This window comes from Phlebotomus papatasi, chromosome 1, assembly GCF_024763615.1.
Source record: "Phlebotomus papatasi isolate M1 chromosome 1, Ppap_2.1, whole genome shotgun sequence".
NCBI lineage: Eukaryota > Metazoa > Arthropoda > Insecta > Diptera > Psychodidae > Phlebotomus > Phlebotomus papatasi.
Window position 1 is genome coordinate 98645622 of NC_077222.1, and position 27874 is coordinate 98673495.

At 33.2% G+C, this 27874-nt stretch overlaps 2 protein-coding genes and 1 long non-coding RNA gene across 4 annotated transcripts in view; 1 reads left to right on the forward strand and 2 right to left on the reverse strand.

Annotated features, from left to right (window-relative positions):
• The window catches only part of LOC129809995 (guanylate cyclase soluble subunit beta-1), an 81016-nt gene extending 77712 nt beyond the window's left edge, over nucleotides 1–3304 (forward strand). Inside the window, exon 15 of the mRNA XM_055860177.1 lies at nucleotides 2799–3304. Within this exon, the coding sequence (XP_055716152.1) occupies nucleotides 2799–2973 (175 nt within the window). The 3' untranslated portion in view covers nucleotides 2974–3304. The remainder of the gene's footprint in view (nucleotides 1–2798) is intronic.
• Nucleotides 3305–8302: 4998 nt separating this feature from the next.
• Nucleotides 8303–10352, reverse strand: LOC129809998 (uncharacterized). Its single transcript, XR_008752695.1, has 2 exons — nucleotides 8609–10352; nucleotides 8303–8515 (listed from the first exon to the last, which is right to left on the reverse strand). It is a non-coding gene; the product is annotated as an uncharacterized LOC129809998 (long non-coding RNA).
• Nucleotides 10353–13069: 2717 nt separating this feature from the next.
• Nucleotides 13070–27874, reverse strand: part of LOC129809999 (protein mesh) — a 37169-nt gene continuing 22364 nt past the window's right edge. Inside the window, exons 8-15 of one of the 2 annotated variants that reach the window (XM_055860180.1) lie at nucleotides 27110–27272; nucleotides 26834–27010; nucleotides 25518–26544; nucleotides 22163–22292; nucleotides 21787–22075; nucleotides 21518–21705; nucleotides 14112–14459; nucleotides 13070–14054 (exon numbers count right to left, since the gene is read on the reverse strand). In XM_055860180.1, the coding sequence (XP_055716155.1) occupies nucleotides 13690–14054; nucleotides 14112–14459; nucleotides 21518–21705; nucleotides 21787–22075; nucleotides 22163–22292; nucleotides 25518–26544; nucleotides 26834–27010; nucleotides 27110–27272 (2687 nt within the window). In that variant the 3' untranslated portion in view covers nucleotides 13070–13689. Of the gene's footprint in view, nucleotides 14460–21517; nucleotides 21706–21786; nucleotides 22076–22162; nucleotides 22293–25517; nucleotides 26545–26833; nucleotides 27011–27109; nucleotides 27273–27874 lie in introns of both variants that reach the window. The other variant, XM_055860179.1, reaches the window with a different exon arrangement.

Genomic DNA, 27874 nt, shown 5'->3' on the forward strand with positions numbered 1-27874 from the left:
GGAGTTCGAAGCGCTCCTCCTTGCCAATATTTAAAAACAATCAAGTTTTGCTCCCTTATAATTTCTAATACGTGTTATAAAGGTTCTAATATTTAATGTAGAAACTCTTTACTTTTTAATAGGAAAGACATTTCACGATTTAAACTTATTATTTTGGATTTTGTTGAGGGTCAGATCCTCTCGTGGCATTTTGTTTTTTTTATCGTTGGCCATAGAAGAAACGGAAGAAACTTAATGTATCTTTAATACAGATTGTTTCAAATAAAATCATTAAAAAAACTTATTATTTCATTTATTACTTAAAAAAAAAAACAAAATTTATTTTAAAACGAGGTTGTTCCTCGGAGTATTATAGAGAAGGAAAAACCTTCTCGGTATCCCATTGCTTTCGGCGTACTGCACCAAAATAAAACACATAAAGGAATTTTCATTTTTTTTCATTCAAAAAAATTCAGGGATCTAAATTGTATTCAGTTACCACTGAGGAAGGTGTACACGTGCAGTATACGCCGAAAGCTATGGGATACTGACAAGGTTTTTCCTTTGAGTTGAAAATTGTCCTCCACTGATGCTTCCGTAAGGGACACTCGTGTCCTGCCGTCATATTATATTCGCGTCAGTTAAAGTACTTCTCTATGCAAAAAACACAACAAAACTTCAAAATAAAAAGCTGAAATGAATATGACACGACAATCTTTTTAAAGTTTTCTTTAATTTTCACACTACATATTTAACTTAAGTCTTGTAACTTTCATTACCTCGAGAAATAAATTAATTAAGATGATTGAGGGGTTTATCCGATGAAATGAAGCTTAGAAAGTTAAATATTCTATTTAGTATAAAACTCGGTATTGTGAGTAAATATTATAAGAAAGATTCTTTTGACCTTACCAAATTTTAATGAATCAATGGACAGTGTATTGCCTCTATGACTCTGATATTCCGGATTCAATTCAGCATTATTCTGGTGGTATATCAATCTTGAAGTGAATTAGTTAAAAAATTATTAAAATATAACAGTGCAATTAGATAAGAATAATTACAGCTGATACAAATAAAGGGGTGGCAAAATGTCTTAGGCTTTGCGAAGTGTTCGATCTCGTGATTTAGATGCTGTACTCCAAAAGTATTTTCGCATTATCATCATCATGATTTTCAACTGATTAACGCTATTGGGGTCACGAGCTTAGATTATATCCAGAAAACCTTGTATATTAAAAAAAACCTTGTATAATATTTTCGAGACGTTGAACAAATTCAAAAAATCCATCCGGATTACGAAGCGGACATCTGTCATATTGTCTCACAATTATCAGGATTACAAAGCGGGCACTGTAACTTCAAAATTATTTTAAATGTAACCGTTAAGAACTCGTCCGGATTACGCCGATCCGGATTAGAGAGAGGTTACTGTAATTAAATTTCGAATAAAAATTAGTTATCGATTAAGAATCAGATCATAACCCGTTCGTTTGGATTCGGTTTAGTCTTGTTAGGAATTCCAAAGCTTTCACTACGAAAATTAAGGGCATGTTAATGGTTCTTGGAACGACTTATGAGGAGTCCCCCGAAGACCCCAAGTCTCTCTAACCAACACTGAGACAAAAAAGAGGGTTCGATTAACTTTTTTTCCTCGTAACTTTAACACTTTTTAGGTGTTAAAATATATCAACATTGTTAATTTTACACCTTTTTAAGGGTAAAATTAACATGAAAAAGGGTTAATTTAACCCCTAATACACCTAAAAAGGCTAATATTTACACCGATTTTGGATCAATACTGCAGGGTAAAACAAACATTTCCGGAATGTTATTTTAACTTTTTCGGATTTCTCTCAGTGAAGTAATCTCTAACCATTTTGGGCTCTAGGCGTGGTAACTGCCGGGCGGCCAGATGGACAGACGAATAAACAGCGTAGTATCATTTCTCGACAATCGTATGAAACGTGGTGATATGTTGAGAAAAATGGTCCCCGAACGGTGGAAGGTGGAAATTTTTGGGGATCAAAAAATCGAGGGACTGTGGAGTTCAAGCAATAAGAACAGTACAACTTGATGAGTCGTACTTCACAGCCACTGACCAAAAAAAAACTAGGGAAATCTCCATCGAATTCCGATTCTGATCAGTTTACAATGGACTGGGTAATTCTTCCAATTAGAGAACAATTCCAAATTAATAAACGATTCTCTCAATCTACGAAATTAATATTGATAAGTGAATTAAATTGAATCTGTGATTCAGGTTTTTGCCATCTCCCAGAAAAGGCCGCTATTGGTAAGTCGGCGGCAGTCGTAATCGAATGAAAGGTACAGGGAATAAAAATTATGTATTTCTCTCTCTTTAAATTCGAGTAAATAACCGTTTCATTAAATTTTAAGCGAAAATTTATTACGAATTTCCCAAAAAATAGAAAAGTTAAATGGAAAATTTCACAAGGGAAAACTCGGGAATACGGAGCGAATAGCTTCTGTAGGAAAAGTACTGTTCTATGATTTGGAGAACAAGGGCGTTCTTGTATATAAAACTTTTATATAAAAATGTTCTTCCGTTAAGAGTCCTAATCTAATTAAGTATTGGCAAAAAATGAAGCAAATTCCCCAAATATATAATATATAGAGCAATATCAAGTCAATAATCTTACAATAAGACCACTAAACTTTGCAACAACTCAAAGTATTTCTGAGGCTTCGCACGGGTTGGGAAGAAAACTGGGAAAAGTCTATCGATCCATTTCCTTCTTGTGTGGTGCATAATAAAAAGAGTGTGTTTGTTTAACGAGTCAATATCTCTGTTTCAGACTCCTCAGCCAGGGAGTAAACTACGATGACTCATTCCAGTTGGACTTCCGTGGTCCGGTCGTGATGAAAGGTAAACCCGAACCAATGAATGTGTGGTTTTTGACGAGAGCCACCCCACGGGACATTGTCGACAGTGTGGACCTCGATTCAATTTCGGTCGATAACAAATTATAACCGAATTGAATAACTACGCAATTTTGCAATATTATTTTCCTCAAACTGGTACATTTTCACATGGATGTTTCGAAGGATATGATTAGTTTATTTCTATTGATTGGAGAATAATTTGTTTCATTCACTTTTTTTTTCGTGTTATGCCTTGTCACCATTTGCTATTATAAGGGCATTCAAAAGAGAGCCAACATCAACACCATCAAAACGTATAAAAATATTTTTATTATTCATTTTATTACTCTATTATTATTAATATGTAATGTGGTCGCTATTACCGGAGATTGACAACATTATATATATCTATATATGGATTTAACGTATACAGAAGAAAGGGAGGAAAAAAAACACATAGACGAATTCTGGAAAGCTTTATTGAAGATATACTTAGAATAAATTTTATGTATAGAAAGAAATATTTAATACGTGTAGATGCTTAAAATTATACATAAATTGAAAAAAAAACAAGAAAAATAACTTTATGCATCTTCTTGGTAGCAAGTAAATTTATCACTAAATATCTTATACACGTATGCGTATCTTATCACAGACTATTTTTATCCAACACAAACAGCTTTAATGGAGTCTTTGAGGATGGGGTTAAATTGGGAATGAACGAGACTTTTTTGCATATGAGAATACAGATTAAAAATAAAACCCACTTTCTGATTATTATAGACGGAGATTATGTACAGTAGGTGCTCAGACGAGTTTATATTTATAAAAGGTGAAATGTGCTGGTTATTGCCTATTTATTTAGATGAATATTCCAATTAAATTGAAACTTAGCGAGGGACAAAACCTATTATCTAGTACAACACATCACATTCTCATAATCCGAGACACTTTCTCCAGCCAATGAGAACCAGAGCTATTACAAAGCCAGGAGTCCCTTATTTTGAGACTAACAAATTTCCAGATTCTTTCTGGAAAGTTGATCTTGAGAATTTAATTAGTAATTGAAAGTTTCAACCCAAAGCCATATTTTAGTAGATACACCTAATCACTTCTAAAGTAGCCTTTAGTAATGTCTACAGGAAATCTAAGTTAAAGACATGTCCCGGTTAAAATCCCGAAAACCAAAATTCCGATTGAGCCAAAATCCTGAATGCTAAAATCCCGAATTCTTGAAAGTGTCTTAACTACTCCCACGATTGTACATGCACTTGCTGGATGCAAATGGAGATTTTCTGAGTCTTGGGAAATTATTCTACACTTTATTCTTCATGTAATTTCATCCCTTTCAAGATTTTTAACGTAACGGAAAATGGCTTCAGGATTATCCAGAATTCACTTACATTGCGTTACGTACAGTAGGTGCCAAAAGTTTGTTGCCTCACGTATGATCGGGAAACCAGGTGCAGAATATGATAGAAAAAATTACTTTTTCGAATTTTTCTTTTTGCAAATTAGTTGCCTGTAATCCGTAGATCTTATTTATATACTTAAAAAAAAATTAATTTTATTTCATATAAAAAATTATTGTTTTCCAAAAGTTGGTCATTTTTGAAAAATCTAAAGTTTGTTGCCTCATTTAAAGAACTAATTTAAATAGATTAAAAATGCAGCCAACCTAATGTAAACCGGTTACATTTTGAGTTTATGTCATTTGAAAGGTAAATGGTGGGTTTGTACGTTGCTAAAGTTGTCTATGGTAAATACATGTGTGTAAAAGTATTGATAAATAACAAGAAATAATCTATTTTTTGATAATTTATAATTTAGGTTAAAAATTGCAAATTACAAAAAGTTAAAAGGAGGGAAATTGTCCAGATATACTGCCGGAATGAATCTTCGTCGTCAATTGCCTAATTTTATGGAAAATCTCAACAAAATATACATAAAATCACCAAAATATATGGTGATAACGACGGTCATTTTTGATTATTCAAAAATGAGCAACCTTTGGAAAATAATAATTTTTTATATGAAATAAAATTAAATAATTTTTCCGAAATACATAAATAAGATCTACGGATTACAGGCAACTAATTTGCAAAAAGAAAAAAAAAGTAATTTTTTCTATTGTTTTTTGCATCGGTTTCTCGAACATACATGAGGCAACAAACTTTTGACACATACTGTAGATCAGTAATTGTCGTAACTTTTTCATGACCTAATCAGAAATTCTTGTATAAGCTGTTTAATTCTATATTGATCCAAGCATCGACTAGCTACCTATTCCTCCTAAGAGGGGCATTGTTTTCTACCGTGATCAACGCTGGAGACTGTTCTCGAATTTAAATTCCCAAAGGCTTAGTCGAGTGCGACACATTTGAATTTAAATTCTCGAAAATTTTTCCAAATTCTAACTTTTTGATCTATTTAATAATTTTCGAATAAATATTAAATCCGAACAGACTAGGGTAAGGACCATGACAGACCTGAAGATTAGTCGAGCGACGGCTTAGCGCAATTATATTCTCAATAATGGTCAAACTACCTTTACATCATTTTCTACTCAACCGTCTCTCGGCTTTAGTCGTAAGTCTGTCTAGGACATAAGATGGGTAATTTGGAATCATGTCAAATTCGGAACTTCGAGATTTAACTTATAGTTTTAGGTGGCAAAAAAAAGACAACGAAGAAGTTCTCTCGAATGTAAAGCCTTGTATTTCTTCATGGTTTTTTTCTCTTTGACCATCTGGAATAGTAAGAAAATCTCAAAATTCCAAAATAGAAATGATTCTAAATTACCCCATCTTACCCTACGTTACAAAAGGGTTCAACAGATTGAGATTGGGAGTGCTTTTTGTAAAACGTCAGTAAAATTACAATTTAGTATGAAAAAAAATGAAAAATAAAATTGTAAATGCTCAGTGCTAGTAAAATGGTTTTGGCAATAATGGGAAAATGAAGAAGTTATGAACCTTTTTGGCATTATTCGTTTTACGAATGAGATTTATGATCCACTTTTTAGTTTTTTACTGTCCAACTTTTACTAGTTATTACGAATTAATTTTTGGTCAATAATGTTCATTCTATTGGAAAATTTTTGTTAATCAAGGTGCTTTTGGTGCACTTGTAAGGCAAAAATTTTTGTTCTATGAAAAATCTCTTCTATGATGTTCTATGAAAAAGATAGAAATTTTAATTAAGCTTCCATATTAATATTAAATATTCATAATTTTAAATCAGGCTCTCGGTAGTTTTGCAATTCGTTTTAATTAAGCATTCTTATTGTTAATTCTTTTTATTCTGAATTTAAAAAGAGATGGCAAAGCGTCCTAGCTTTGCGAAATGCTCGAACTCACGACAAAGAGCTATCCGTGTATTATCTTTCCGCATGCTTTTTGAGTACATACCTCTTTATTACCGATCAAATTGATTAATGAATTTAAAAAAACCATTACGAAATAAGAAACTGTTTAAGAAAAGCAAGTTTTAAAATATTTTAGCATGAGTAACGAGCATACGAACAAATAAAAAAGTAAATTCAAGAAAGGTAAATCTTTTACTGATTACCGATTCACATTCACTACTAATTAAATCCGATACAGTGTCGTTGGGAATTTCAAGAGATTTCAAAAAATCCAAATTTAAGCAAATCGATTGGAAAATAGGCTCTCCAAAGTAGTTAAAGTTTGACATTCGAAAATTCGATAATAATAAATAATAATGGTCGTACAGCGTGTCATAAAGGGACCTAGGCCTTCCCGCAAGGGGAGTTCGGCACATCCATTATTATTTTTCTTATACAAGGATGGGATTGTCAGTAACGCCAGATAAAATTCTGGTGGCCTAAAGGGGATTCTAACCCGGGACATTTCCATCATAGAGCGAGTGCTCTACCACTTGACTCATTGAGTGCCCTTACGATACGTCCTTAGGAAAATTGGATTTTGAAATGGTTTTTGAACATAGGTGTCCAAGTGCGAAATATTCGCCTTGACTACCTCTAAAACATATTCGATAATGAAAGAAATCGTAGGAGCCGTTTTCGAAATAAACCAAAAAACATGGTTTAAGAAGGAAACGAAGGGGGTGGGGCTAAAAAGAAGAAAAGACTGTCCTGTACTTATGGAGGGGTCGTCGAAGACCGGAAGTTGCTATCTCCTGTCCATATTTTCGAAAAATTTATGGGGAAGATACATCAATTACGGGTACCATACCGACTCATGACCAATTAAATCCGATACAATCGGGTTGGAAATTTCAAGATCTTTCAAAAAACCCAATTTTAAATAAATTAGAAAATTCAATATCAGAATGTTTTTCGAACATAGGTATCCAAGGACGAGACATTCGCCTTGACTACCTCCAAAACATATTCGAAAATGAAAGAAATCGTAGGAGCCGTTTTCGAAATAAACCAAAACACATGGTTTTGGTCGGGAACGAAGGGGGGTGGGGCTAAAAAGTAAAAAAGACTGTCCTGGACTTATGGGGGTGTCATCGAAGACTGGGAACCTGATATCTCTTACCGTTTGGCCTCTAACCCTGTCACAAGTTGAAAAAAGTGGATTGTATAACTGGTCTCTCTTTGAGTTCGAGTAGTAAAATCAATTGCACTGAATAAGACTAATTTAAAGAATAATTTGCAACATAAAAGCACAATCCAATTCAGTTTAGGAAGTGAGATAATGAGAGTCAGGAGAGCTGCTCATTTGGGAAGAAAAAGTCCATCCTTTTTCTAGCAACTGAACTTATATTAATTAATTTTATGGAGAGTTTTTTCCTCTGACTATGTAGTCCTTTTTGCCATTTATTTTATAAATTCATGGAGCTGAATAAGTTGTATATTTTGTAAAATTTTATATAGACTTTTCTGAGCTTCTGCTGGTACATCTCAAATCATATGCTTTACGATCAGAGCTTATAAAATTTACTCTAAATGCAATATTTACTAAATTTTCTCAAAAAAATACCAATTTCACCTTAATCTTATCATGTATACTGGAATTTTAATAAAGAAAAAAAATATACTTACAATTTACCAAATTTACTTTGTCACGGGGGAGAATTTGTCTCGGGAAATGTATAGCTTAGGGGGAGAATAGAAATGCATCTTTAAACAAAGATTGAAAAATATAAATTCAGAACTCGTAGGCAAGAAATATGGTAGAAACGGTTTGTTTGATTTCACACGTTATTGAATTCAGAAATAGGAAGTTATACTGTCATGAGAGGAGCAAAATAAAAAAAAAGAACAACAGCACGTATTGTGAATATTTGTGTACGAAATCTAAATAGAAAATGAGAATAGGAAATTTTTCATGTGACTCCTCCATTCTGGAAAAAAAAACACAGAAAAAATAGCATAGAATTTAAAAATTTTCATGTTTTCTGTTTGGCTTTTGACAGAAGAGTAAATATTTAAGGAAATAACACATTTGCAAGTTTGTGGTTTTATTAAAAAGTCATGGTAAAATTTTACTATATATGTACATAAATTCTAACAATAAATGGTATATAGAAAAAAAAAGGAACAAGTGTCTTCAATCCATGTCTAACTTTTCTTGCTCCTGGAGATCCTGGCTGAACTTTTTACTGATGAAATGGTAAGCGAAGCAAATTATTATGAGGAAGACTGGAACCATCACAGCTGAGAAGCATATTTGCAGAATTATTATTTTTTTTCTCTCTCCCCTTGAGTGAAATTATGTATAAATGGAGCAATATAAGGGCAGAACCTTACCTAAAACCACAGCAAAGGAAATTCCAGCCGTTCTCGATGAATATTCTTGTGTGCCTGATATTGCAGAAGATAAATGAGAAACAAAATAGATAGAAAATTTAATTATACCGAAATTCATTTAGTCGCCTTCTCTCACAATATTCTGCTTCAATAACTTTCGCATTGATTAACAAAATTGGTTTTCAATTGAATAATAAAGTGGCTCAAGTCTTGGCTGAGTGAAAAATTTACAGATTATAAATTATATTTCTTGGGAGGGAAACTACCATATTGGTAAAATATTTGATTTAAATGTCAAATAAATTGCTGTTGGACAAATAGAGACCAAAGTCAAAAGCAATGAAATTTCATAATAAACAGAAATTAATAATGCACTATCCGACATAGTTAATTAAATCTCTGTATCAACAGAAATTTCTATTCAAATTTGTAAATGTTATCAATTTATTCAGTTTCATTTAAATTCACTTTAATGCACTTAGTCATAGCCTTATTGATATTCGTCTAAAGGTAATGAATGGCCAACACACAATAACTTTTGTTTGTAAACATGTTTTCAGAATTTTACATAAAAATGAGCGAGATGACTAGATATAGGTCTCACTCACTCTCATTGAAATGTCAAAAACAAGCAAAAGTTATTGTACGTTGGGCATAAACTTGAATAAACGCAGTAAAAAAAGCGTACTACCTTCGCACGACTCAAGCTTCGAATCATATTTAAACAGCTAGTCTAATGCCTCAAATTGCATGATAAAAGCCATGAAGATAAATAAATGTCATTGATATATTAACAATACACTCAGCTCTATTAATAATACTACAGCTCTAAGAACCTTCTATTAACTTATATGAGTCGGATTTCCGATTACTTCTTCCGAATTTACCATATAAAGAAATTAAAATTTGTCATTCAAATGACATTGTCATACTGTTACAGAATTCCCCTACAGATCAGAGAATCCAATGAGATCAAAATATTTTAATTTATCTTTTAGGAAATGTTTTCTATTAATTTCTGTTTATTTTTATATTTATTTGATTACACAAAATTCTAATAGAAAATTAGAAAATATTTGCCTCTTCAAGGTGAAGTCCAATGAAATCTAATATATGAGGAAAATTGGGAAAATTGTAAAAAAATATTATATTTGTAAGCTTCCTTTTGAAAAAAAAATGTTAGGGGTTAGAAAAAAGCTGTTCCAAATGTAGAATCTTTGAATTTTAATTGACTTAGAGCTTTTGAATAAAAAGTTCTTTTTAAAAGAAAAAAAATCTCTACTAGAATAAAAGTCAAGGATATTTTTTAAAGAAAAAAAAATAGATATTTGTTTAAAATTAAGCTGAAGTTTGAGGATAAATTCATGAACATAACAAGTCAAAACAGAAAAATTATTAAATTATTTAATTTTCTGTTTATAATCAGAAATTTACTCATGAACAACACCAATTATTTCGTACAGTACACAATTACCCTTTAAGGGGTTACGTGGATCAAAAGGACTTAAAAAATAACAGCATATTTTCTATACATTTTTCAGCAATATGAAAGAAATTATTTAATTCCAGATTTAAGGTTTATAAAAGCAACATTTCAACTATATTTCTGTAATTCTATTTTTAAAATTTTAAAAATCTATCCAGTGGGATCTGATTTTTGCAGACGGTTTTAGCGGATTCTTTATTGTCTTGATTAGAATTTGTTTTACAAGACGAAACATATGCAGAAAAAGGTAATTCTTCGTATAAAAATCTCAAAAAAGAAACACATTTTTTTTTTGAAAAATCCCCTGTTCAACTAACGAGCTTAACTCATCCGCTAACAAGAAATATTTAGTTTTTAAACGTTAGAATCATTTACTTTGAGTAATCTTGTCTATTACAAAGTAAGTTTTCTCAAAAAGATCTCCTAAAATCAGGTCCCCAAGACTGAATTTTTATTTTTTTTTTCAATGAAAATTTCAGAAAATATAGTATAAATGTTGCACTGATTGCACTCATGTGCTTAGGAACTTTAATTTAAAAAAAAATTTATTATGTTGAAGAGATAAATAGACAAAATATGCTGTTTTTCAGTCTTTTTGACTTAAGTGACTCCTTAATCGAAGACACTTTAATGTTTTACAAATGAAAATCTAACTTTAAAAGCTCTAAGTTAAATTCAAATCTAACTTAAAAATTGTTCACTTGAGTTTTAAAAATGGCGATTTTATATAGACATCAAGCATAAACATACAAGTTGCACAGGGCAACTCAAATTCTAGCAGTTTTGACAGCTATTTTCAAGTCATAATTTTCTTAAAAGAAAACACAGAGAACTGACTCTTGCTGTATAGAATTTGTTAATAGATCTACTCATAATTCTTGATACTTACAGCTGAATGTTGAAATGAAGAATAATTTTTCTTACAGCACAGACTAGCATCATACTTCGACTTAAAAGTTCTTTTCTTTATATGGCAACCCTATTTTGACTTTCATGAAATACATAAGTGTCAATTTTTCAATATGTCAATTTGATTTAGAAAAATTTACGCTATATTTCTCCGAATTAAGCTAAATAGATCATTAGATTTGCTAAAAAGCTTCTAACGTACAGTAGGGGAGACTGGGGCAAAAAGTCACAAAACGGATATTTTATTTTTGTACAACCTACTCGAACGCTTAAAAAATTTCTAATTAGCGCAGTTTTATAGGAAATTTTCCGCTCTACAACTTTATGAAAGTAATTTTCCTCTATTTTGTAAGGAAATACGTTTATCGAGCCAATTTCTAAAAGGTACTTTTGTGACTATTCTCAAAAATGCTGGGGCAAATAGTATCGGACATTGGGTATTATCATATTTTGATTCGCCTCATTACAGGCTTCCGTAAATTTGAAAAAATTACCTAGAGAACATATTTTCATAGAAAATTTATTCACCTACACCTTTGTGAAACATCGTTTTCTCTGCGAGAAAAGTGAGAAAACGAGAAAAGCGCTTTTCAAGCTATTTTAGAAAAAAAAAACACACACAAGACTGCAAATCGTTTGACCAATGCCAACAACAAGCGGCGAGACATGATAATAACATTTCTTTTCGCCGTGAAATATCGGAAATTGCTTCGTATTTTTGTTACTTTTTGCTCTATACCTTTTGTTACTTTTTACCCCAAGTGGCCATTTTTAATAAAAGAATTTCTGGAGAAAAGAACTTTTGTGAAATTCTAAAATAGATAGCGGATTCGTATTCAGAAAATCCAAATTATTTAGGAAATATTCACGAGTGCATCAATTTTGGAAAATAAGTAGGTAATAATTGTTATCTTTTGCAAGGAAAATATTTCAAAAATAAGGTTAAAAATTTCAAGATTTTTTTTATTTTCTAAATTCCTTGTTCAAATTCTAAGAAACTTACGGCATTGAAGAAGGTCTATGGATGCTATCTATAGAAAAAAAATGAGCCGCTATCTTTTTTACCTTGGAAGATATTAAATTTTGAATTTTTCGATTTGTGACTTTTTGCCCCAGTCTCCCCTAGAGTTTTTTTTTAAATTCGAACGCTTGGAGGGCAGGAATGACGTTTCTTACTTCAAATTGAAATGATACTTTAAATCAAATGCCCGTACTTTCTCACAAATTTTCATGGTACCATATTTTTTTATCATTACTGGACTTTTTTAAACTAAGCCTACATTTGACATTTCGAATTCAACCGTTGCGTCATTCTAATTTGACTGATTTAGATTTGTGAGACTTTACAGTAAGTTAAACTACTGCAACGACTGCAATACTACTGATTCAGTAAACACTCATTGAACTCGACTACGATAATTTTTATTTCTTGAAGTTATTTTTTTTACTTTATGTTAAGAAGCTGTAAGATAACTTTTGGTTCTTTACATAGAACTTTATGGTTATAGTAGCCCTTTATTCCTTTGTCATTAGTTAGAGCAGTTTTCCACTGAATAGTTCATCTACGGATTATCTTAATACGTCATTTCAACATTCAGCTGTCAATATAACTGCTAGAATTATCCCCTAGACACACTTACGATTTAAGCCGAGAGACGACCTAACGTAATTATATTCAAAATAATGATTTGACTAAATTTCCAACAGTTTCCCATTAACTAAGCCGTTTCTCGGCATAAACCGATAGCCGGATTAGTTAGAAATTGATGGATAATGTAATCTGATGGTTATTTTGATTATAATTACGTTAAGCCGTCTCTCGGCTTAAGTCGTAAGTGTGTCTAAGACATTGGAGTTGCCCAATTCAACTGAAATAAAATTGTTAGATCTGTTAATTTTTTTTTAAACTCTATACTAATATGAGATTCTACATTCGGGACTCGGGACTGAAACTCTGAATCGGGCATTATTCTTTTGGTTATTGGGACAAATACAACACATTTGAACACAAACACTCTGGGAAAAATTCCAATTAATTTTATAGCATGAAGAGTAAAAGACAAACATTTCAATAAATGACATAAACTATATCGACTATTTTATTTATTTAGTGACAAAGTTTGTTGATTTTTTCATCTACAAATTTATATAAAGTACAGTGAATATGACACTATTGCATTGCGATGGGACGACAAAAGAGTGATGTTCTCTCGTATTGATTATAAAATGTGGTCATGGTAGATTTATCTGCTAAAATTTGTTAGGAAATAGAGCATAGAATTTTTGGGGGATTAGGGAAGAATTCGAAATATTGAAAATATAGATTGTGCTATTGTGATAACAACTAAATGAAAAAAAATCTTAGTTAGAGATATAATAAAAATTTATATGTCAGGAAATTAGTTTTTCGGTATCAGAATTTAAATCTCCGGTCTGTTCATGATTTTTGATCCACAGAAAACCCTTTAAGTTTCCTGCATGCAACATGTTTGTGGATTTTTTTTTGTGATGTCCTTACTTGGTAACCGTATCTTAGGGATGAATCTTGTGTGGCACAAGTATCTGGTGTCCTTTCTAAATTCTAACAATTGGCTTTTAATATGCTTACAGTAAAATGTGTGAAGGTGTAAAAAAAGGGGGGACTATAAGTAGGGTTGGTGCCGAGGTGATGGTCATGACCTCAGACTCACACCTCGGTCGCCTTGGCGTTGACCCGTGGCAGACCAACATCCTGGGGCGGTGGTTGTGGCGACGATGGCCCCGAGAACGTTAGGAATTGGTCTGGCGGAGAGGGAGACGCTGGTCCGGGTCCAGGAAGAACACGGACAGCTCCACTAGGTGGTCTTGCTGGGCCTGTTTGAGGTGGTGGTGGTGGCTGCTGCTCATTCATGAAGCTGCTGTTGCGATCGAGGCCACTATAGGTGGGACTGTAGCCAGGGCTGATTGGTGTTGGTGAATCAACGGGTGGCGGTGGGAAAGACTGTGCATTATTCTCCTCCTCAATGCCACCCATTCGCATATTTCTCCGTCCTAACTGTCTCGGTCTGTCTCCTGTATTTGATACGTACTGTATATCTTTAGCTATTTTCGTATCTTTCAAATCACTACCTTCCGACGATGTCACATCCTCATCATCCAGATCCCACTTCTTCTCTGGAAAGTCAATGTTTGGCTTACCCTCCAACGGTTCATGCGTCCTGTACACTTTGTCGTAGCTTCGGCTCTTCTTTAGCGTATCCCCACCGTCCATGTCGCTTCCATCACTGTTCAAATGCCTAATGCTAGCCCGTGAGCCAGAACGCGATGGCAGTGGCATCTTCCAATTTGGATCCTCTTTCAATTGCTTCTTTCGATAGCAATATACGCCACATACAAGGCACATTAAAAGTGGCGCAATAACCGCAAGAACAATGCCCGTTGTTATCCAAGCGGTACGACGAGTGTAGAACACCTCGCCTATACAACACAAAGTGGTAACACAATTAATTTCATCCCTCGCCATCATCACTGGACGAACGGAAGGGACTTTTCTCTCATTTATTTCAATTTCATGTTATATTTATTTAATGAGATTATTTTTAGGGAGATGGATAGGCGGTACTTCTTGCTCAATGTTCGATGAAAGGGTGGGCAACAAATGGACCATTTAATTTAAAAATAAGTCATTACTTATAAAAATTTACCCGACTACGAGTTAAAGATTAAGAGTTATGTCCTAGACAAACTTACAACTTAAGTCGAGAGACGCTTAACTCTTTCACGTCATTAGGGTCATATATGACCCGGGGAAAAATCAATTGTTTTTGACTATTTACATTAATTGAAATCTATCGGTTTGTGCACGTCATCATAATAGAAGGATGTAAGATTCTTGGCTAATTTTCTCAAGACTCCAGATATTCAGGAAAAGAAAATATTTGAGATCAAAAATCACTAATTTCGAACCTTGTGAAATGACTTTTCTTTTTCAAAATTTTTAATTTTATTTATTTTTTCAGCAAAAAGTTCTTTAGAAACACAAAATAGAATATCCAAAGATTGTAAAATGCATATTTTGATATAATAAACTACTCTCAATTTTCCAGAAAAGCGTGTAGAATTTTCCGGGTCATATATGACCCTATTGTTAGCAAGGGTAACAGTGTTTTCGTCCCAAACCTATAGCGAAATGTAGTTGGGACATTGTTTTTCTTTATGAAATCCAGAAGGAAAATATCTTGCTCCTGGACATATCATCTTATATCTGATGAATTATAACACATTTTGCATTATTTTAGAGTATTCTGCAATTTGCAATTACAACACACAATACAATTGCAATATTGTGCAATTGTATTATGTGTGAATAGATATGTGGATAAGTTTATTTTTGCCAAATACCACTCAAAATATTGTGACAGTGACTGTTCAATGGATTACCAGGAAGATTCCTTGAACACCAGGAGTACAGTGTTCATCAAAACAATCCAGTTTGCCATGGTTTTGGCCAAATTAATAACTTCAAGCAAAAAAAAACTCTTAAAAAGCCCGTGATATAGATTTTTAAAATGGTATGTACACTTCCCTTGAGGACAATAGGGTCATATATGATCCAGGGTTTTTCCGAGTTTTCACGCAATGGAAATTTTTATTCCTCTCTGAACTATTATATTTGATCATAAAGCATTAGGAAAAACTCAATTTTACATGAATTCATCTGCTGAATAAAAGTGTGACGCGAAAGAGTTAAGGTGATTATACTCAAAATAATGATTTGACTAAGTTCTCATGAGTTTCCTACTAATTAAGCCTTATATGGGCTTCAAACCTAAGGCTTAGCCAAATGGCTTAACTTCTCTAAGGCCGACTTCAGACATGAGGTTTAGCCCCGTTCCCAAAGGTCTCAAATTTCAAAATTGTAACCAATTTTATTGATTTTTCAGAATTAACCAGATCGTTTATCCATAATATTCAATCCTAAGTCATATTTCCCCAAAAAATCTTGACTGATAAGAAATAAGAGAAGCTAAGCCATATGGCTAAGCCTTAGGTCTGAAGCCCGTATAACTGTTTATTGGTCAAGGTTTTTGGTAAAATTTTGATTTAGCATTACATACTGAGAGTGAGTGATCCTCAAGATTATTAATTTAATTTTATTTCATTTAATTTATTTCAAAAATCCACAACAAATAGGGTACAATCCTCTTACAAACGCGTGGCAAGAAAAAATAATTTAAAAAGAAAGGGAAAAAAACACAGATGAACAAGAAAATATATGAATAATAGGAAAAAGAGAAAAAAGCCAAAGAAAAAAGATAAACTAATCAGTTAAGCCCAGTTTGGAAATGTTTCTGAATTGCCAAAAAAAAACTGAAACGAAATACCAAAACAAAAAAAAAATTGCTATTTAGGATTTTTAGACTTTCGAGAACTGGGCTAAACCTCTAGTTTGAAGATAATTTTAAGCTCTTGGCTTAAATTGAGAGACGGATTAGTCAGAAACTGATGAAAATGTAATCTAATCATTATTTTGATTATAATTACGTTAAGTCGTCTTTCAGCTTAAATCGCAAGTGTGTCTAGGGCATTAGATCTTAATCTTAAAGTGTCTAAGGCTAATGTCATTTTTCGTTTTTTAATCTGGATAATCTTTTTTCATGTATTTTCTTTTTAAGGGTTAACCATAAGCCTTAATTTTTCCAATTTCCTATTAGGCATGATTTATGCACAATTTCGATTTATGGTTTGATATGAAAAATGATCCATTAGATTTTGAAAGCAGATTAAAATTGCTTTTTGAATAGAATTTCGAGATATTGGGGAACTGGGCTAAACCTTTAGACTGAAACTCGTATAAAGTATAGCCATTGTGGCTTAAATACTTTACTGCTAAGCAAAATTTTTAAAAACAGTGATTAGATATATTTACGGGGTTAAACTTATTCTGAAGACTATTTAACTATACAAATTGTTTAATGCGGCACCCGGTCTTATTATCAGTTTTGTGAACATTTTTATTGTGACAAAATTTTTCAAAAATTATTTCTACGTATTTTATTTTGAAAACAAATTTATAAATTAGTTAGGAATTTTCAAAATATTGAATATACCGTCGTTGCGGGTGACTTTGCACGTTTTTTCGCTGTTTTTCAACTTTTCCCTCTAAAAGTGGATAGTTAAAGTGAAGGGAGGGGGGTTTTTGAGTAAAATTATTTGTATTCAGTTGTTAATGAATGGATTTTGTGCCACTAGCATTAATTTTATAAAATTTTACTATGTTTAAAAAAATCAAGAAAAAAGGCTTGCACTAGGGTTAAGGTGCGGGTGACTTTGCACTTTTTAATAAATACTAAAAAATCAACAATTTCTGATAATAAACGACAATGAAGATCTTCACATCTAAGAGTAAGATGCATGAGATCTACAAGATGACATGATCGCCATCTTGATTTGACGTTTCTGTCCGCCATTTTGAATAACTGTCAAAATCTAAAACAGGTTCGATTGGGTTGAAATTTTAGTATGTTGTAGCTGATATCAAGACCTTTTCAGAACGTATGTATGTTCCGGTCTACGTCAAGTATTTACCTTGATACAGAGGCTCAAAGTTTAAAAATTTGAAATATTCATATTTTGGCAATCTTTATTTTCTAATCCTGAATTTTAAAACCTAAACGAAATGCCTCAGTAACCATTATAAATGGTTGAGGCTTTTATTTCATATATTTATTTAGTCTTACATAATTAAAAAAAAAATGAAAAGTGCATTTATTTATTTTTTTATTTTTTCATCTTTGTAAAAGTTTTTCAGATCTTCAAATAATATGCTGTTATAAAGAAAAACATTACTTTTCTTTTTGTTTGTTATTTAGATCTCATCGCCTAACGATAATACTGCCTTTTTTGTGATGGTTTCGATAAAAGAAGCTCCCCGTAGTTCTGTATTAATGAAAATGTCAAAATTTTGAACTTAGAGCCCCAGTATCCAGACAATCGCTTGACCTAGGTCGGATTTTATATATGTTCGGAAAAGGTCTTGACATCAGCCAGAACATACTAAAATTTCAGCTCAATCGGATAATTTTTTTGTTTTGACAGTTATTCAAAATGGCGGACAGAATCGTCAAATCAAGATGGCGACCACACCATCTTGTAGATCTCGGTCATTTTATCTTAAGTTATAAAAAAATTGGATAATTTTTGGCCAAATACTTCTATAATAAAGCTTAAGAAAGTCCATTATATGCAATTTTGTAATATAAATCATGCGTTCCTAGGAAGACTATAGTGAAAAAAAGGAATTTACTAAAAATAATGAACACAATCGAAGTGGATTATTCTAGCCAGATAAATTTAGAATAGATTTGGGCAATTTACTTCTCTGAAATCGATTTTGGAATTGCATCTTCAGATAACTTTTTCGCGGAGTCGTTTTTTGACAAAATACCTATACTAGGATTTCATTGTCTATTACTGAAACTACAAGAATCCTTTTGAGGATCATTGTATCTTACTTGGTACTTAACATATCCCTATATACTTTGACATGGTAGACCGGATCGGCGAAGACTGTCAATAAGTGCTAGAATTGTTCAAAGTCTCACAAACAGCAGAGTGCAAAGTCACCCCCCGAGTGCAAAGTCACCCGCAACGACGGTATGAAAGAAATAAAATTAAAAATTCGGTAAATCTGATAAAACTTAAAAAAGAATTAAATTAATCAAGATTTTAGAAGCAAAGAACAACATTTAAAGCAAAATTTATTAAAAATTCTACTTCATCTCTGGGCTAAAAATTTTGGGGGTAAAAATGGAATTTTTAAATATTATCATACATGAGGCATGTGCAAAATATTGAACCATTGAACATAAACCCTTAAAGATTCTTTATTCACAATGATTTTTCCAGAAAAAAAAACAATTTTTCTCGGGATAAACATTTTTCTCAAATGTACGTTTTTTGGGACAAATTGAGCACATGATTAAAACTACCGCCTCTGTTAAATACTGGAAAAATATTCAATAATAATGTAAATATTTAACAAAAAAATTGTAATTATTGTTTGAGTACGAAAATCCTTAAAAATGTAAAATGTTCTTGGTAAAAAGGAAATTAACAAGTTATGAACCATCTTACACAAAAAAAATATTTTGTAAAAATGTTCGTAAATGTTTGTAAATTCCTATGGGGGAGTTACGAAATACTCGTGAATCGTATAACCCACGAACAAGTTTGTAAAAGTTTGTACTTTTTTCACATACATTATTCGTAACATGATCATTTGACAAACATTTTTTGCACTTTTACAAACATTTAAAATGTTCGTAAAATTTTGTCATTTGTTCGTAAATGTTTGTTTTTCTGTCGAGCATTTTACGAACATTTACGAACAAATGTCAAAATTTTACGAACATTTTTTGTGTGTTTACGAACATTTACGAACAAATGTTTGTAAAAGTACAAGAAATGCTCGTCAAATGATCTTTTTACAAACAATGTTTGTGAAAAAATTATAAAATTTTACAAACTTGTTCGTGGGTTATGTGATTTACGAGCATTTCGTAACTCCCCATAGGAATTCACAAACATTTACGAACATTTTTACAAAATATTTTTTTCTGTGTAGAAACTTTTGTTAATTAAAAGCTTTCTTTTTCATTTTAAGTTTTCTTTGCTGGTCAATACGATTTTCCACTAACCAAAGTAGGGTGGAATCACCAGTTCTCGCCAGTGCCCCACTTCTCGCCACTTACATTGAAATCGCTATTTTTTGCAATTTATGAAATAAATGAGTCGCAATTTTTTTGTATTGTTTCTGCTTCTACGCATAGAATCGAAAAATAATAATTATTCGTTTTGGATTCACGATTTTGATCACTTTTTAGAGCAATATTTTAAGCAAGTGCATCGAATCCAACATCTCTTACCAAATGTACTAAGTGTCGTCAAATTTTCATCAGGCCAAAAATACCTATTTGGGTAAATAATTTGTCTATTGAATATTTAATTGCACTTGTGGAATACATAAAATTTGTATTTAGTCAATTAATATTTCATTTTATATTATTTTTGTATAAAAATGAGGCATGGCGAGAAGTGGTAATATTCTGGAATTGATTTTACCACCTGTCGCCATATCTTTTCAATAGGCGACGCTAACTTCACTTCGTACATTCTCAGTTGTCAAATCTGCATTGTTTACTTTCTGCAAAAGCCCCATAATTTGATTTCTCAAATAAAAGTGAAGAAAAATCATTTAAAGAGAGTAATAATAAAGTGATCACAAGGAAAGAGAAATGGTGAATGTATTCTTTTCATAGCATTGCCTAAAATAACCGAGTGTGGTTCTTTTCAAGTGGGTGGCGAGAAGTGGTTACAAATTTTACAAAACTGGCGAAAAGTGGTAAAAAGTGGCGACGAAATGGTTATTTTTGCATTATTAATAAAAATCAGTTTTTTAAGTAGTCCAGCGTTATGTTCTAGGATTATTGTTTTCACGTATCTAGAGCCAATACATCTAAGTAACTTTGTGTCAAATTTGACTTATCTTGTAACAAGGATTCAAAAGTTATGATTAAATGAATTTAATTTTTTCCTAAACATGGCGATAGCCGGTTATTCCACCCTAATAGCTTACTGACCAAAAATAATTCTATATAAAATCTCTGAATATTCATGAAAGTAAATTCAAAATTTATATTTGGAAAATTTGATGTTCATTGTTAGTGAAACGTAATAGTATTTTATTTGATCAAATAACACATTGAGTTTCAAGTATTATTCACTGAATAAAAACAAAAATGTGATAATTATTCAGTGTACAGATTCACCTTTTTATTAACAAACATTTACGAATAAATAGGACTTTATTTATTTGTTGAGATTGCATTTGAAAATTTAACTTGAACGAATTTGTAAACAAAATAATACTAAAATAGACATTTTATTTGAAAAGTTTCATGGAAAATTTCACATAACGCTTTCAAGAGTTAAGTAAATTTATAAAGCTACACTGAAAGTTTTATTATTTTATAAATAAAATGCCACAGATATGCAACAGTTTGTGACATTACTAAATTCCACAAATTTATTTAAATAATATTTCAAAGGAAATTAGGTTCATTTTAAACTATGTCGTCACTATTTTTTTCTTTAAATAGATTTCGTTTATTTACTCTAAAGATTTTTGAGCATATTACATGCCATATTTTGTAGGTTTATCCTTTAGTGAAAAGCTCCTACCGATTTTTTAAGCTATTTTTGGGGTAGCATAGCTAAACAATTTACACGGAAAATACCACTCCATCGATTGACGCTCAGAGGTATCAATACTTTCTTGCGTAAATGCGTGGGGTTACTTTTAGGAATATTGCAAGGAAATGAGAGTATTGGGTGTGGGGGTTGAGAAAAAAAAAGTCGAGAGCGGAAGGAAGAAAGGGCAAATCCGCTCGAGGCCCGACAACTTTGTAAATAACACAATATCTTCCTTTTTTTCTGAGGGAGGATACATCTATATAATGGACTTGGGTACTTACGTAGACACTCAGTATAGCCATGAACAGGGACATCCCATCTGCCATCGGCTTGACATACACGACGGCTGTCTCCAATCAAAAAGAAGCCCTCATTGCACTCAAACGACACCCTCGATCCGGGTACGAATTGGAAGTTTGATTTTCTGCCAAAACGAGGTGTCGGTAGGATGCCACATGAGAGAATTTGCCTGAAATAAACACAAGGATTGAATGTCATGAAAAACAGATCCAGCCAAATGAAAAAAGAAAATCCACTTGTGCACCCTCACCGTTGATTCTGATCCCGAATATTTACGATACTATCGTAGTAATTCTTGGTGAAATGAGCCATCTCGCGATTTAGCGTCATGCCAAAATCAAATCGACATTGATAGCTTTCGCCACATAACTCGTGTGCTCGCTCCACATCATGCGTTCGATTGGGTGGCAGGAAGTCCCTTGGCTCCCGTATAAAGTTGGGAATGAATGAGGCATTGGAAAAGTAACTCGAAGTTCGTCCAAATTCTCGCGTAAAAAGTGCCGCACCTATTCCCGGTTGCTCTCGATCTGCTAGCGCCCCTGTTATTTTGAGTGAAAGAAAATTGGAAAAATTTCCACATGAAAGACTCCATGGTAATGCTAAGAAAAAAATCTATTGGGATTTACATCTCAATCCAAAGTCTCGGTGAATGCTCTCGAAATTATTCAAATTAATCCCCACTATCGTGTCATCTGGTAACGTAAAGTCATCCTGTATGTCCCAACTCCAATTTCCAAGTAAACCTCTCGTGCGATTCTGTTGGGAATTCACCATGATATTAAGAATTTAAAGTATACCTATTATACCATAACACTTTGCTCGTGCTAGTTAAAGAATTCTTGCATATAGTGGGAGTATTTAATGAGTATTCTCCGCCTATAAATAATTTTAAGTCACGCCCCTTTTAGGTGCTTTGCTTTAGAATCCAGCGAGGAAGCCATTAATTTGGCTTGAAAACTCTATGAAAAAACCTAAAAAGTTAAAACAGCTCTATGGTAGAGTTGAATTAACTCTATACGAATATCGATGTAATTGTTACTCTTTTCGTTGTAAAATTTAGTAAATAAGAGTTGAATTAATTCGTCGGATATCGATCTAATTATTACTCTTTTTCGATGTAAAATTTCATCTCGACTGAAGTATATGCTTAAGTGTTTTCGTCTTAGGAATATACTTCAGTCAAGAAGATTTTCGTGTGACAAAGTTCATATGGAACATTAACTAGAAATATGCCTAATAGTGTTTTATGAAGACATGTGCGTGGATCATACGTGATATTTCGCTCGGAATACAGTAGACTCTCGCTCAATCGGTTCGTTTTCAATCGGACGCAAAATTTTGTTGACAATTTTCACGTTTGATTTTAAAGCAAATTTGTTCAAATTCGCTGTATTTTCTCTTGTTTTAACATGATTTTTCATATTTGATCGCTTTTTGTGGAATTTAGAATGATTTTGATGTCCAAATCTCTCGATAATTTGGATGACATTTTGCCCCATATACCCGATTGAGAGAGAGTCTACTGTATAGGGAACTTGAGATCAAGAAAAATTAATAAACAAAATGATAAAATAAAATAAAAACATGAAATTGCAAAATCTATCCATTTTGGGATTTGGAAGAGTTATTGTAACTCCAAAAAAGATTTTTTTAACTCTTGGAACGAGTTATTTTAACTCCTAAAACGAGTTATTTTCAGTCTTAAAAAGAGTTATTTACACTATTTTGTCATGTAAGTTTTAGGAAAAAAAGTTAAAACCACTCTTCCGAATATTACACCTAAATATAAATAAAATCAACTCTAAAATATAGTTAATCGAAAATCACAACGAAAAACAGTCAATTCAACATCGATTCGAGTTAATTTTACTCGATTATTTTTCTGAGTGAAGGAATTCAAAAGACCTCACGTCAAAAGACACTCGTAAAACAACAATAAAATGTTTATTGTAATTTTTATCAGTGGGGGTGGCTTAAGTCTTAAGCCATAGATTAAGTCTAGCCTCCTCCGGATATTGGATAAGTGGTTTGACAGAGTGGCAAGTGACAGCGTTGATTAGTCGATCTGATCGGCTAATTGGCACCGTGTCGCTCTGACCGGCTCATTGGCGCCAATCAATCGTTCTAATCGTCTGATTAGTGCCGATCTGTCGCTCTGATCATCTGATTGGCGCCGATCTGTTGCTTTGACCGCACATCTTTTATATTTAGTCAAGCTTTGTGAAAAATCTTTCTAAAATTCATTCAAAACTAAACAGAATTTTACTATTTCTACAAAAATTGCAGAAATTATCATTAAGGAGCAGAAATTTGCATAAAAAAATACCCTTTTCCTTAATTATCATAAAATTTTTGACTTTGTTTTTATTTCACAACACTGAAGTTACCATTAATAAATTAGGGTTGCCATTGCCATTTACTAAATTGGAAAGGTATAGGAAGCAGCAACAGTAACATTAAAAGAGTAATAGTACCATAAAAATCACTAATACGAATGCTTTTAACCCTTTAAGGACGAATGGGACACCGGTGTCCCAAAATCGAAAATAATTTTTTCTGACTATTTGGAGGACAAAATTGCTTTCTACAGTCAAAAAAATTGTTTTTAATTTTGGAACACCGGTGTCCTACTCGTCCTTAAATGGTTAAGGAACACTTATGAAACCCTTACGATATTTTGACATTTTTATTCCTGTTGTAAGAAAATAAAGTAGGACGTAAGGTTGACGTTAATTCAATGCAATTCAGTTCATGTATTTCTAACCAATTAAAGCTTGGTTGCGGTTTTCGCGGACTTACCGCACCCGTTTTCAGCATAAGGGGTGAGTAAGTATGCTAACATTGTGCCGAACTGGAACTAAAAATCCACAGATGGCCATTATTTTGCTAAGATATCAACAAATCGGCACAATTTTGCCAGAAAGCGACTGAACGGCATGTTCATTAGCAGAAAACGATAGATCAGCACGATATTAGCGAAAAATCGGCAGATTTAAATGTAACTTCTCATTTATGAAGTATAGCATTCTTTTAAACTCGTGTAACATCATAAATTTCCGACAGACAATTCCAGTGGTAAATGCTAATGTACTGCACTGGGAACACTAATCTTCTAGACTTACTCGGCAGACCGGCACGACATCGCCAAAATTCGTGCGAAATCGGCAAATCAGCACAATTTTTATAAAAGATCGACAGATCGGCATTGAAGTGAACCTTGAGCGGCACTGTTACCTACCCCTTGTCTCAGAGGTAAACGGTAGAAATCACTGAATTATAGATCTCATATGCCAAAGATTTGTATCAGTTACTAGATACTAGATTATTTAGATCGTATTTTGTATCGTTACTACATTTACCAAGTGGTCAAAATAATTTTAATAACGTGATAATTACGTTTTTTAACGTTATGTTTCTCATTTGAAGAGGAAATGTTTTGGGAGGATTCTGTGAATTAAAATAGTGGGAATAATACGAGGGAAAGAAGGTTAAAGAAACCCTTATTAAAAGGAAAATTAAAATATCAAGAGGCGTTATCTTAAATTAGTTATAGGCGGGGTCGAATAAGGGAAAGCTTTTAAGCTTCGCACACAAGTTTGTCTAGATTCGAACACTTCATATTTTTCCATATTTCAGAAGATAGTCTTAAGTCACACTTTTCCTGGAGGGGAATTCTGTAATGATATGACAATGTCATATGACAAATTTAAAAAATTTTATATGGTAAATTTATAAAAATTATTCGAAAATCAAATTCATATCAGTTACTAAGAGCCTCATAAGAGCTCCTTGCAACAGTCATTCAATGCTCGAATTTACCACGCAAATTTGTCATATGACATTGTCATATCGTTACAGAATTTCCCTACTGGAAGTGTATGGGAAGCCTGAAAGTCTTCCCATAAAAATATCTCCCTGCAAAAAAATAGAAAAGGCAGAAATGTGCTAAAATTTCCTGCCAAAACTTTAGAAAACACTCACTATAAACGTCCATGGTAGGTACACTCGACACGTCATAAAACCTGCATTTTCCACAACTTCCACCCCGGCTCCCGAATCAAACATAATCACTACTTCCGATTGATTGAGGATGTAGCTGGGTGTGTAGACAGTGACTCCGTGGAAGTGCTGGAATTTGAGACTGGGCCTGTCGAAGTAGATCCTACGTCCGTCAGCGAAAACGTCCAGTCGGTAGCGCCATTGAGCGTGCTTAGGTCTCAGCCTAACTTCAATGACTGTGGTGGTGTTTCCTCTAGCTGCTACTGATGTGAGATGCGTGGCTTTCACTGGACCAAAGACATTGGGATGAACTTGTTCGAATCTACCCTGGACATCGAGGCGTTCTCGACCGGTATTGACACGAGCCAGAACGAATTCGCCCATTCCGTTGAATGTGTAGTGGGCATTGTCGAAGGTGATGATGTGAGGATCCCCAAAGACTCCTCCCACAGCTGGAGCTTGATAGGCTACACAGTCCTGGGAAGGTCTTCGTTCAAACCTGAGAGTTTCACATCCTACAGCCTGTTCATCTTGCCAGTAGCAGCATGAGTAGTAGGGCCTAACGTCGTGGAACCAAGTCGATAGAGTGGGAACTTTGTTAGCCTCATTCCAGGGCAATTGTCCGATATTGTGGGTTCGCCTAGGTCTTGAACCCCACATCTGATCGTGCGAGAGCATAAGGAAGCCATTACGATCGTAGCAACACTGCTGTTCCGAACCCTGCAAGCTAGGCTGACCAGTTCGAACACAGTGAATTGCTCCCCGATGGTGAAGACAGGCTGGATTGGAATCTTTGTCGCAATCATGGTCAGGCATGAATCGACCTTTGTCATTGAGGGCATGATCCAAATGGCAAGGACAGACGGCAATTTCAGCAGGGAAGTTCCTCAAGAATCGATCGGTCCTCAACCAATTGTCGCATAGAGCTCTAGGCCAATTTCTCCCATGAATTCTCTCCCATTGAGGTCCAAAGTACCAACCCAGAGGAATGGGTTTAGACCACAGAACCCTAAATTGCAAATTTACCATTTGAATTGCGATCTTACTTAATTAGCGAAAGACAACACAAGGTGTTAGTATGTAAAGCAAAATATGCGGAAATCCACTCAAGAGCTGATGAGAATTTAGAATTATTAAGCTTATTCTTTCTGAGAAGTCAACTGGAAGAATCCATGAGAAGACTTCCGAAAATAGCTGAGTAAAACCTTTTCATTTTAGGTGAGCCACAAGGAAAATCAATACAGCTTTTCACACACAAGATAGCAAACAGAGAGATACTTGTAATTTTCAGTACTTACGGTGAAATTCTCAAACCAGAGAAATGTTCAGGATTTGTGAGATTAATCATAATGAATCCAAATTGCATATCAACATTTCGGGGATTGTTTCTCAAACGATAATTAGCTGGTGCAATTGTATAGTAACCCTGATTTGTTATACCTTCCTCAATCATATCAATATACTCCAATTGTGGCCTGAAAAATATCATATATTGCAAAGTTTTTTTTGTGTTTTAATTTGAAAAACTTTTTCATCAATATGGGAGTTATTGTTTTTAATTAAAAAAATTTTACCGAATTGTACTCTCTCTGTAGCCCCAGAGCGATATTCTCACTCCAGCATTCAAGTTGGTCGTTAAATTAAATCGATTCCACGTTATTTTCACTTCAGGAGGTGCCTTTTGATATACATCCTGAGTCTCAAAGAAAATTCTATCAGTCGCCGTTGCGGGTGTTTCTTGAATGTGAAAAGAGAAAATGGGGAAAATTTAATTTGCTATAGAATTCACATTAATTCATAATAGGGCCATTTTAAATGATTTGTTCAATTAAAATTTTCCTATACCCGTCGATTGAAGTACCAGATGGGGGCAAAGAGGGGGCCTTTTACTACATTTTGCAAAGATTATTTTATCATACAGACTCTGAAAACATAATTTTATACAAGTCATTCTGAGTATCAGTAGCAGAGTTGATGGTGAAACTTCATATTATAGTTCAGAGATCAAGATCAAAATTTATATAATCAGAAGAATGAACAAAAGCCTGGCATTTGTTATAATTACTCTACATAAAAAAATGGTTTGTTAAGTGGATAAACAATTCGAGAAGGAAAACGGTGTAAATAATTCCGATTTTACGAAATTTTCCTGATCTAAAATGTGTGCCAGTGCCATAGGTTCAGTAAAAAAATCAATTTATTCAGCAAGAAATCAGTTTTAGTTAGTAAAGCCTCTGGCACATCTCTTAGATCAGAATAATTTTATGAAATCGAAATTCACATGCCTTTCCTTCTCAAACGTTTTTCATATGTCTATCTCATTCTTCCGTACTTAAAAT